At 36.8% G+C, this 13,014-nt stretch overlaps 1 protein-coding gene across 1 annotated transcript in view; it reads right to left on the bottom strand.

Annotated features, from left to right (window-relative positions):
• The window catches only part of LOC122809199 (alpha-tectorin-like), a 1,556,410-nt gene that overhangs the window by 1,412,328 nt on the left and 131,068 nt on the right, over positions 1-13,014 (bottom strand). The window contains exon 4 of the mRNA XM_044080507.1: positions 357-487. Within this exon, the coding sequence (XP_043936442.1) occupies positions 357-487 (131 nt within the window). The remainder of the gene's footprint in view (positions 1-356; positions 488-13,014) is intronic.

The raw sequence follows: 13,014 nt of genomic DNA, 5'->3' as shown, positions 1-13,014 counted from the left end.
AGTGAAGTAGGTACGCTTACTTAAATAGCACAGAATTGTGGTCAACATGTAGAAATACACTTTACATCACTACTCAAACTAATAAAATTAAAGAGCCTGACATATAATTCAGATCGAGTTGAATAGAATAAATGCTGGCATGAATAATGACAGACTGAAAAATTTTGACCAAATTTCTATTTATCACGCTTATTATAAACACTTTGTCTTGTAAAGATTAACAAAAATATCCTCATAAAATATGACATTTACATATGACATTTCTTCATGCTTGTTGAATGACTACTGCAAATAAATGAATGTATTTCAGTTGACTATTAAAACTGACCACAACAAAAATGTAAAATGTAACTTACAAAAAGTGATGTGTAAGATTTTTCAAAAAAATGGAATGCTACTGAGATAGGTATTGCAGGAGATCCACCATCATCAGCTTTTGGATTTACTTGGTCTCCTTCTGATGGGCCAAATGGATACAAATGCGTATCTGAAAAAAAAAAAGTGAAACACAGGTTCTTTCCTAGTTTTTGAACAAAATGAGCCAAAACATTACATAGTTTCTTATACATAACCACACCCATGCATCATTCAAAAGAAATATGCATCTGCTATGCTTTTTTCACTGACCTACAGTGCTTGCTAAACACATGATCCCATCACAATTAATTGTGCTCATTCCTTCCACATTGGATTTGAGTCTCTGTATGATCATCACCCCTACAGTCATCAATGGATTTTCTTTTTACATACTAATGCCATTTCCTGGTGGCTGAATTGTGCTCAATATGCCTTCTATACAGTCCACAAATGATTTCAGACATAAGTGTCAAAGGCTAATGCGTGATCATTGCTTACAGGAAACACAATAATGTCCCCCAGCAGGCAATAGCACTGCAGAGGACTGGGCCACTTCTTTCCTATCAGTATGCGTAAGCTGATGGAAAGCACAGACTTTCCCACTCCTGTGAGAGATCAGCCAGGACTCCATTCAGCAATCAGTATTAGATTGACTTGATCATAGTCAGGCCTTCATTCCCATGTGTCTTGTTTACAGAGCCTGTCCAAAATCTGGTACAAAAAGAAAATATAATGTTCACTAGATCATACAACCAGAAGTCTACAATAACAAAGCTTATTTTTCCATCAAAGGTAATGGAGTTGATGCCTTCTTCATCTAAGAGGCCCAGACAACATGAGTGATGGCAGGTTGTAAACAGCATGCAAGAAGAAAGGTCACTTATTACAGAACATTAGATGAGTACCTTTTCAGCAAATACTTTTCAAATATTTCACCATTCCTTTTGGAATGGTTGAGTCTACCACATTGCCTTAATTCAACTAATCTATCCAAAAAAGTCACATCATTCCATATCTCTCTTAATTGTATAAGTTATTTCCTTAATTTTATTTCAATATTCTTTGTCAACATCAGTATCTCATAGTCACATGTCCTATCCTGATAAAACAGTGTAAAAGAAGTAAATATAATTCAAGCCATCTGTAAAGTATTTGAAAATAAAGTTAATTCAACTATCCATGCACATTTATATTCACATTTTAGCTTGCTGGATAATGTGATTTAGGCTCACAGTCTATTTCTTTTAAATAAAGCTTAACAAATTAGTTGTAGAATATTAAGATAAATTTGTAAAGCATTCCTACAAAGTCTTGACAATTAATCAGCGTGTGCACCACTTATATGATGTCTCTGCATAGTTACATTAAATAAAAAAAGCTGCCTCCAACTCATATCTTATAAATAGTACTCTTATTCAAACAGATACAGTCAGAAGAATCTTGGTGGAGGTGAGGAAGAAAATGGGAGACAAAAGAAAGTTGTCCTCCTCTCACCTTTCCTTCATGCTCATCTGGCAAACCCGAGGATGCAGGGCAATGCACTGCTTGGGGTGGGATGGGGATAGACACCATTATGTCAATCTATGACCAAAGAGGTGGGGTTAGATTCAGGTAGCTCAGCATGGAAAGGGGTAGGGCAGAAAGGTAGCAGAGATTATATGTATTCTGGGACATAGGTAGTCTGATCTATTGGCAAAGCAATCAAGTTTCCCCAGTCTCCCTATGAGTGCCAGGCCAGTGGGCAGATTAAAACTCTTCTGTCAGAGATCAGTAAAATGACAGTAGCAAATAAAGTGAGATAAATATCCAGAGAGCATCAGAGAGGAGGATGAGGCAGTCAACAGAGCCTTCCACAGGACAAAAAAAGACAAAATCAGCAGATTGTGGAAATATACCTTTTCCAATGCGGTGGTCTAAAATATCTAGCATGAAAATGTTACTTCTCTGGCAAGAAAATATTATTTCTCTGAAAAGGGGCAAAACAGGCAGCATAGCCTACCCTGGGATGGAAAAAGAAGGTTGTAGCAGTAGACAATTATGCTGAGGTCAGATGCAAGACAAAGTAGAGATGCCCCTTTAAGCTATAGCAGTTCAGCAAGCACCACCCTGGCATGTTTAATCTATATTATAGCTAAATTCACCTCACGTCTAGTTAGATTGGGCAACTCCATAAAGTTACTGCATGTCCAGGTTACGGTGGCTAAGACCCTCATTTAAGTCCTAGAGAGTTATAGATCCCCCTCCATGGGTCATGACACCCATGAAGCCTACTTAGCCAAACTGAAGACAATCCAAATTTTACTAAACACACTGGCTATGGGGAATTTCAATTATCCCACCATCAACTGAGAAACCTACTCTAGCCCAAACTCGCTAGCACAAAAGTTGCTTCACTTTATGAATTCAAATGCCGTGGAGCAAATTGTCCATTCCCTGACTAGAGGAACAAACATTCTAGATCTGATCTTCACAAACATGTCAAACAGGCGCACTGCTGCAACTGTTGGACCCTCATTAGTTAAAACTGAGCACAAATCAGTCACCTTCGAACTGACCCTAACACCTGAACTCACAAAGGGTGAAATCAGACTTAACAAACTTAACCAAGGCAAACTATACCCTCCTAAGTGAAGGCATTAATACATTCCAAGCCCCACCCCAAGCTGAAAGTGATAACTACACTGAATCTTACACTAAAGCCCTGTACAATCACTTGCATAAGTGTATAAACTCGGCTGTACCAAATAGCATAAAAGCCAGAGCCCCAAGTAAAATCAAGCTGTCATGGTGGACTTCCAGCACCAACAAACTCTGCAATAAATGCAAAAAGTTGCTGAACAAGAAAACAAACACAAGGACCCAACAATGAAAATACACCCACCTCAGCCTTAACAGGCAAATAAGACAACTTGTCAAGTCCTCCAAGAGCTCCTTTGAGACAAACCTAGCAAGTACTGTCAAGGATAACCATAAGGCCTTTTACAGCTATGTATGTAACCTAAAGGGGAGGACCCAAGCATATGCAGTACTAGTGGACAACGGTATCATACACACTGACCACACAGAGATTGTGAACCTGCTAGCAGGTATTGACGGTGAAAATTTCACTCCCTTATCCCCTCCTAACTTACAACAAACCCTCCCTCAAACTTCCCCCCACCTTACATATTTGAAGATCAGGTCCTCAAAACCCTGTCCAAGGCAAAGAACATGGGCTCTGTGGGACAAAATGACATCCCAGGCTGTCTTCTAAACAGGCTAAAACATGAACTAGCATGACCACTAAGTGCCCTTTTTAATCATAGCGTAACCACAGGCTTTGTTCCTGCAGAATGGAGAACAGCAACAGTTATTCCCCTCCACAAAGGTGGCCTAGCAACAGACCTGGGGAATTACAGACCCATAAGTCTGATCAGCCTCATCTGTAAGGCATGGAATTTATCATTATGGACCTCATAAATGAAGACATGGGTGACCTCCAAATCCTGGATCCTACCCAGTTTGACTTCGTGAAGGGCAGATCCTGCCTGTTAAATCTGGTGGATTTCTTTGAAAGTGTGCCCAAGGCCATTGATGAGGGTAAATCTGTGCACACAGCATACCTCGACTTAGCAAAGGCTTTCACCACAATCCCACATTTAGGCAATACTGATAAACTTAGCAAACTGAATGTAAACCCATTCATTGTAAGATGGGTTGTTAACTGGCTTACAAACCGGATACACACTATCAAAGTGGGTGACTCCACATCAACCAGCAGATATGATACCAGCATGGTGCCACAGGGGTCAGTGCTGGGCCCACTACTGTTTGGTATATACTTCTCAGAAGTTCAGGTCAAAACTAAAGGGTTGTGGCTGACCAAGTTTGCAGATGACTGCAAAATAGGTGCAATCATTGAATTCCCCAAATGATGTCAGTATACTCCAAGAGGGTCTCACACAGACCAATGACTGGTGTATTACTCACAGTCTCAAAGTGAATGCAAAGAAATGCATCCTCATTCCCTTCGGCACAAACAATGTCCCTTCACACTATCAAATCTATAACAATACCCTAAGTACCCATGAAGTGGTAAGGGACCTGGGATCACAGGTTGACTGTGACCTTAACTTTGACCACCATGTGTCTGCCTTTGTAAGGAAAGCTTTTCATGTAGCTCACTTGCTTAGTAAAGGCATCACCTTGAGAGCAAAAGAAGTTATGACCCCCCCCCCATACTCAGCACTTATCTGGCCCATAATTGAGTATAACGCCCCATTTGGTATGTACTGTACTAAGCACCTACAACAATTAGGGAGACCTCAGAGGTTTCTAACAAAGAAGATCAAGGGCCTCCAGCATGTACCTTACACAGACCAACTAAAATCCCTGTCACTATACTCCGTATCATGTAGACTTCTTAAGGGAGACTTATGCCTGGCCTACAGAGCAACCCAAGACCCAAAACTAATGACCGTACTGGAGATCTGTAAATCAAATTGGTCTAGGGCTACCCATTCCAGGGACTTAAACATGGCCTACAATTTAAATAGGACATGCTAGAGGGACAGATTTATCTCCCAACAAATGCCACATCTTTGGAACAGGCTACCAATTCATGTGAAACAGAGCATCTCTATGACACCGTTCAAGAGGAACCTGAGGCACTGTAAATTCTTACCAGGGATACACCCATAACCCTCCTGGACATGGGCAGTCATCCCTAAATGCAATCTTGGGTATAGACTTGTACTTCTACAGTATTACATTGGGTTGAAATGGCTAGGCTTAAAGTGGCCTCTGGGTTAATAGTCTAGTAATGTGCTATGATCCTATTTCTATACTGGTAGCTTAAGGCAATTGCTAGTCAACCTAATTTAGTAGAATAGTGGGGCTGGCATGGGATTGTGAGGGTTTCAGATACTTGGCTACATGGTAAAGGGTCTTGGCTATCTACTAACAAAGGCATCTGACTTGATTTCAGTAAGTTGATTGAATACTTTTATTAAACTTGGGGAATAAAGTATTCAATGTGAAATAAAGACATAAGGTGATTGAAAACTTATGATACTAAATAAAATGTTTGACAAAAAAGGGTATAGAATGTGCATTAAAGCCTGGTCAAAAGACAGAAGGGTCTGTTTTGTCTTTGTGGAGATGAGGGTGGGGATGTTAGGAGAATAGAAGTACTAAAAAATGTGGCTTGGTGCATGGACAATGAAGAAATACCCTGGGAAAACAAGGCCAGTAGTCACAGAAAGAACATGCACACTTTGGGGGGGGTGCATCACCAAATGTGTGGATTACCGAGGCATTATGCAAATTGTTGTGGTCAGTCACTGGTTACAAAAGACATGGCTAAGGGCTCTTTTTAGCAGAGATTTTAATAAGAAGTTGCCAGATTCCATGTCAGAAACACAGGCTAAGTACCTGTGATTTATTACTTGATACCAGGAGATGATGCAGTAGGCTTGGAGATGAAGGGTTCCCTTAGGATGTTACTGAGATTTTTCCTACTTCAGCTGCTGAGCACAACTTATCAACAGATTTCTGCAGTTTATCTGCAAGTAGTGGGTTGGCAAATTCAATGCTTTGCAGTGTATACTGCGCACACTTGTTGAGACAATGAATGATGCCATTATAAAGAGAAAAATGTCGGTCCATTACATCTCAAGTGATGTGACATCAAGCTATCTCAGAATCTGATATCCATTTGTTTGTATTAAGTCCAGAACAATGGAAGTAAAAAGTGGTTTTAAATAGCATAAGCTTTGTTTTAATAAATACATTGACATGAAGTATGCAGTGACCTATGTGTCATTCAAAAGACCCAACACATGCCTTCAAGAGGCTTGGATGACAGAAACAGAATAGAGAGAAATGGCCAAAGACTTTGATAATTTCTTCATGGAGTTTTACTTCCTAGAGCAAAAGGAGTTGAATAAATATTCCCTTTCCTCCTGTATAATGAAATGTTGCCTGCCAGAAAAGAAAAGACAACACTATGCATGTGAAAACTGTAGTTTCAGTGTATAAAGATGAATTTTGACTTTGTCTTCTTTTGTGTGATACTGTCCAAACTCTAAAAATGGTGTGTCACTGAAAAGTGCAACATGAAAAAACATGGAAAGAAGTGATACTGAGTTTGTAGAGCATTGTTGTAGTTTGAGCAGATAGGGTGTTTCTGTCATGATTAAGTAATACCTTAAGGCCAAAACACAATCTAATTTAGGAAACAAAGAGAGGCATTTATTAAAAGATTATAAAATGTTAAGATGCACAAGGTTTTGCACCAGAAAGAGTGCTTCATTGGTTGTTTGTTAAAAGTGACACAATTTATCACTCTGCCTTTATAATTACACCATATACTGGCTCCGGTCTTCAAGACAGAAGGAGGCAAGATGAGCAAGGACGTCAGCATCCCAGAAGAGAGAAACAGGAAGCATATATGAAGAGTTTTCTTCCTTCTGTCAGGGAACATGAAAGTACAAGCCTATTACAGTAACCTGAATTTCTGAGTCATTTCAGCAGGTCAGATTTTAGCATGGAATGAAATCTGAGGCAGTGGACAAAGTCAAAACTTACATTTTTTACAGTTTGAAGACATTTAATAAGTGAATTGTTTGTACCCATTTCATGAAATGGTGAGTTATGCATGTTACAGGAATCTGAAGGGAAAAATAGAATAAGTTTTATTAATGTTCTCATATGAACCATAACGATCTAGTCATTTCTGTCATAATGTTTTGGACTAAGGTCTATGTTAAAACACATTGATTACTCCTAAACTGGATAAGAACCATGCCAATGGATCGAAGTCCAACAAATACCATTAAACAAGGGGAGCAGAGGACAAGACCTGAACAAAGCCTAATGCCACTGTCATCTGAAGGAATTCTATGGTATTACTGTAAGTTCCATTACCAGGTAAAAGTAAAACCAAATGAAATGAACCAGTGTGGTTGACGAGAAGTGAAAGTAATGACAGACATTATGATTCCTTGTATAAAAACCTGAAAAGTATTGGGTAGAAGACAACAGACAATATAATTTCTCATGGTACCATAGACAAAGTCAAAGGATTTGTTGTCCTTGTTTTAAATTGGAATCATTTAAAATCTTGCTCAAAATCTGATGGCTACCAAACAGCTGATACTATTCTGCCTTGGTGCAGAATCAGAATGACATTTTATGGATAAGCTACATGCCATGTATGGGTCAAACTTGTCATCAAACCATGAGTCCATGATAAATGGCAGATTCAACTCTCTTAACAAACTGGTTATCAACCCATCATGTTGTAATTAAGTAAAGCAAAGATTCAGTCTATGTTCATTAAAATGTCCCTTCTGTGTACAAAAAATCGAATCCATCAAGCACTGTTATACCTGTTAATTCATTAACTTCTTGTGTTTCACTTAGAGATAGGAAAATTCCTGTTTTAAAAATGATTTTATCCTGGGTGGTGATTAATGGTACTAACGGCTATTGATCAGCGTTAATCGGGGCCTGATGCATCAATTCCTTTTCACATGATTCTCTGGTGTCTATGAATACCAGAACATATACACTGGCCTGACATATTAGATGGACCATGTGTTCAGTAAATGGTAAAATAATGACAAGAAAGTCCCAATCTGAAAAACACAAACAAACAAGCAAAAACTCTTAATTAAATATATATAATGGATCAGGGTAGCCAAACCGATATTTAAAGTGCAAACTCCTATTCCTTTAAATTGGAAAGAAATTGTTTAGTAACAGAAATGGCATAGTTTTGCTTTCGGTAAACACAATATACTAAGGTTAGATCAGTGAAATGAAGCAATATGCTAGGTACATTTTAAACAAGTCCTCTGAACATTGATTAAAATCTCTGTGAATTATCCCTTCAAGATAAAAGACAAAAAATCACTAACTTATCATCTTAAAAATAGTTAAACTGTTGTTTAAAATTCTAAATAAGGTATATCAAGTGACTGTATTTCAAAGATGAAATCCTAGACTAAAATACTGCTAGACTGTTATGATATAAAATTAGTACCCCATAATATAATAGGCAAAGAAATCACAATGAACTCAAAGTAACTATACTGAAGCAAAACTAACCCGTTGTTGGATAAATCTTTAATACACAATTGACTTTGCAAAAATAGATTCTAATCAAGTCATTAATTGCTAATTAAAATATATTCAGTAAATGCATCAGACTAGCCTTCAAATAAATAGATGAATGTTTATGTAAGGTTTCATTAATTGCCAGGATAGCTGAAAGAATCATACATCTACATGGGTAGTTACTAGGCATGCAGTCCAGAAGTCCATTAATGAGCCCAGTCCATATTCTCAAATGCTCCAAAGCAATGTCTGCTAAAGTGACTTGCTCAGCAGAACAGAGAAAGTAAAAGAAGGCTGAAGAAGTTAAATACTGCACCACAGGAAATTGCTTGTTAACAGCTCATAGCCTCAGTCCTCTTCATCGACTGCCAGACGTAACCCATAAACCATAATTTAGGAGTCAAGAAGAGTGTATAAAAAGACCAGGAATGGTTTTACAAAAAGGCTGGATACATTTAACTTATAATAAGTTGAAACAAGGTGTCAGCAAAAGCCAGAAAAACAATCCACAGCAGAATGTCTTACAACATATTCCATTCCTGTAGCCCAGTAGATCTATAAATATTTTTAAAATGAAGGTAGTAATCCTAGACTATAAACTTAGAGTAACATCAGTGCTTGAATGCACAACCTAATGAAATAGCAAAGGCAGACAAATAACAAGCCTGAAATGGATGGCAAAACCATAGACTGGTAGCTTCACAAGTCCAGTGAAAAGTGGACACTTTAAAATTGATGTATAATATAATCTTTCAAAATATACCAGAGTTGAAATAGCAGTTTAACAAAATTATGTCACAAATGGCCTAAAAACAGTATTAACCAAGTAAATTCAGAATGTAATATTCAGTGCCATTCTAGAAACATATTACATTTTTTAAATATCACAAATAATCCATTAAATTTAAACTACCATGACAGTTTCACAAAGCTGTGAACATGTCATAGTAGCTGCAATAGTACCAGTAAAGTAGCCTGCAGCAGTCAGGCTATGTCCAAAGCAATCTCCACCATGGTGTCAATATTTAGAAAGCAGACAAAAAGTACCCTTTCTATATGCAGAGTCCAGAATGTCAGGAGCTGCATTCAGGTTCTAGGATTTCTACATTACAGTAAAACTAATGGCCAACTGAGTAAACTGAAATAAAAATCCCTTGTCCAGCCATACTGCAAGTATACTGAAAGGTTCACTGAAAGTCTTAATGCTTAAGATAAAAAGTAAGAAACCATCTGAGATATTTATGAAAATCAGCTAGGAATTCTAGCTTGGTTGTTTGGTAACTGAATTAAAACTCATATCCTTTACTATCTCCAGTCATTGAAACTTCTGTTATACTGAGTTTTGACTCAAACACTTTTATAGATTATAGATTAATACAGGATTTTGTGGAATACTTGAAACTTTTGTCTGCCAGTTATTTAACTTAATGCAAATGTCACACAACTGGAAATGTGTGGTAGAATGCAGGGCATGATGGGGTCATATGCAGATGTCCTACTGTGGACATCATTGTCTGGGATTTCTCCTGGACTATCTAGAAGGAGATGAATTAGTCAGCAGTTTGCCTATCAGTCTGAGGTTTATTTTTCACATCTGGATGTTCATCTATTGAATGGAACATTTGCATTTTTGAACACAATCTAAATACCTGTAGAGCTGAAATAGCTGGAAACAGCTACAAATAAAAGAAAGGAAGATTATCATTTATGTTTGTTATAAGCCTAAATAATAAATAGGCAGTTTCAAACTATTCTTGTGAAAGAAACATACTAAACATTAATGCAATCATCAAAACCTTTTACAAGGACTGCTCTACTATTACAAAGGCTATAAGGTACAGTAACTGTATCTGCAGCAGATCCTGTGGGAAATAACATCTAGGGTTGTGCTAACATAACTCTACCTCCATCCCCTCCTCTCATTGTGGGATGGATTGCAAAGTTTCTGTTTACACAAAAGACAAGCTCAAGTCTAGGACTAAATTTAGACATTAAAGTTAAAATAAACAATGAAGATATAATTTATTTGAGATGTTACTGTGCTACTTCCATGACTAGCGATGAGCACAATGAATCCAGGAAAAAAGCTTAAATGATAAAACAGTATTACTAGGGGACTCCAATTATCAGACATCCAAGAAACAGGACCATTGAGAAAAAAAAATCTGTTCACTTCCCTTATAAACTAGGTTTGGTCACATACTGTCTTATCTGATGTCATTAACTCCAAGGGTACCATATCATGAGGGTAAAGAGCAATGCCAACTTTGTAAAAGCAACCTCCTTTGATTACATTTTTGATCAATTATCCATATTCTACAACTTCCTTGTGGTCAAATTGCCTGTCCCCGTAATATCTACACATAAAGGGGATTATTGATATTATGGGAACTGCAGTTGCAATCCTTGGACTAGCACAGCTTTAAGTGCAAATAATACATACTAATTCTGAAGTTGCATACATTGGAGTAACCCCCTAATGATAAAGTACAATAATCTTAGAGTTAGTATCATAGTTATATTTCAGACTTTGCGATTATTAAAATGCAGTTATAGATTGACTGCTATGGGAAAGCAAACCTTATTTTACATAACTTTCTGGAAGGAATAAACATATAATTAGTCTACAAGTAACATATTTCAAAGATAAAAGTTATAAAAGACTAATTTCAGCAATGACAGGATATAACAGATCAAAAACAAAAGGCATCTCTGTTGAGGAAAATTATGAATAGCAAGATGAAAGAAATAAGAGAGGAGAATGTATGTAATAACTTGAGAAAAATATTTAGGACAGCTAAAAGTTGTAAATGCATATATCAAGAAAGAAAAGAGGTGAAAGGGCTAGTAAGTATTCCATAGTATTTGTAAAATATACTTTAAATGGAGCTATTTGATTGGGTAAGTGGTATATTTTTAATCACGGTAAACTAGAATTACAACAGAAAAAGTTACATTTAGTAGCTGACTAAGAATTGATGTTCAGACTTACTGACATTAACATCAGTGACAAGTTTGTGAAAGTAAATAAATGTGAAACAAATAAAAATAACAGCTTACAGTTCCACAAAACAACATGCAATGCAGGAGCTATCTTATGTTTCATGGGAGAGGGCAACAAATACTTAATACGGCAACTCAACACCATAAACTATACTGCAAGTTATACTGCATGTACAGAAATGTACTCACAGTGTAACAAGGACATCTCTCCTTCCTGCAGAGACATTCATTGAGGGGAAAAAATGGCATTTACGTAATCAAGTTATTTAATAATAGCAAGAAATATAGTTTTAAATGACTATATATTGTAATAAAAAAAGGATCAAGCCAGCAACAAGTGAGCCATGAAAATTGTAGTTTATTAAAACTACTTAAGACTTCATGAAAAGCTTAATTAAACAGACCGGTTTCGGCCTGGATTTAACCTGGCCTTCTTCAGTGTATAACAGAAAAAAGCTTGTCAACTGAAAAAAGTCTTATATAGTAAAGCAAAACATATGATTGGCTGACAAGACACATCCTAGTCATTAAACTCATGAATATTCATGTTACACTAAGTAATATTTATACATCACAAAAATTTTTCTCATAAATATTCATTAAGCCCTGGATTAAATAGGGCACCAAGTTTAGTAATCCATTTCTTTTCTTTTGCATCAAGTTTGTGATGCCAACCAGATTTATGGGTTCGATCACCAATGAGTTTGTCAATAATAATAAAATGAAACTGAGCTGTTTGATGTTTAAGTGTGTGTTATATAGAGCATTGGAAGTTCTTTTACATTTAATGTCACTCAAATGTTCTGACATACGTAGCCTGAAGGGCCGAGAGGTCTGACCTATATAAAAAGAGTGGCAACTGCAACAAGCCATATAGATAGCCCAGTCAGTGTTACAATTGGCAAAAAAATCGAATGTCAAATACTGTGCTACTGTTTCTGCTACTGAATTCTTTGGATTTCAGAATATGTTTACAATTGATGCAATGACCACAAGGGAAACAGCCAATAAGTTTGTCACCCAGAATAGTGGTCTGATATAACTGAGGTAGTACAGAATCAGAATGATGTTTGTAATGATTAAAATATGCTGCTAGGTTTTTGCCTTTACGAAAAGAAAAAGAACATATATTTTTTGACAAAGATTTCTTTTTATATGTTCTGGTCACAAGAAATTAGGATAATTCCTTGAATACTGAAGTATATAGGAAGTTTCCCCAATACAACACCTTACTCCATGCCTCCAGCTATCATCCAAAACATATAGCCAGAAACATTCCAAAATCACAGTTTATCAGAATTAGACGTAATTGCTCGGATGATGTCAGTTTTAAACATTATTCTCAGGATCTATACCATAGATTCATGAATAGGGGTTACAGTTCAGGGTATGTTACCATGGCCCAAAACCATGCTTCGGGTCTACACAGACATGATCTATTGACATATAAAAAGAAATCTTTGTCAAAAAATATATTACGTTTCACTACTACATTTGGTAGAAATACTAACAGATTTATGGATATAATCAAGGACAATTGGAACATATTGAAGG

The sequence above is a fragment of the Protopterus annectens genome, chromosome 8.part0, assembly GCF_019279795.1.
Source record: "Protopterus annectens isolate FY-2018-M chromosome 8.part0, PAN1.0, whole genome shotgun sequence".
In the NCBI taxonomy this organism is placed as follows: domain Eukaryota; kingdom Metazoa; phylum Chordata; order Ceratodontiformes; family Protopteridae; genus Protopterus; species Protopterus annectens.
This window is presented reverse-complemented; position numbering and strand designations above follow the sequence as displayed.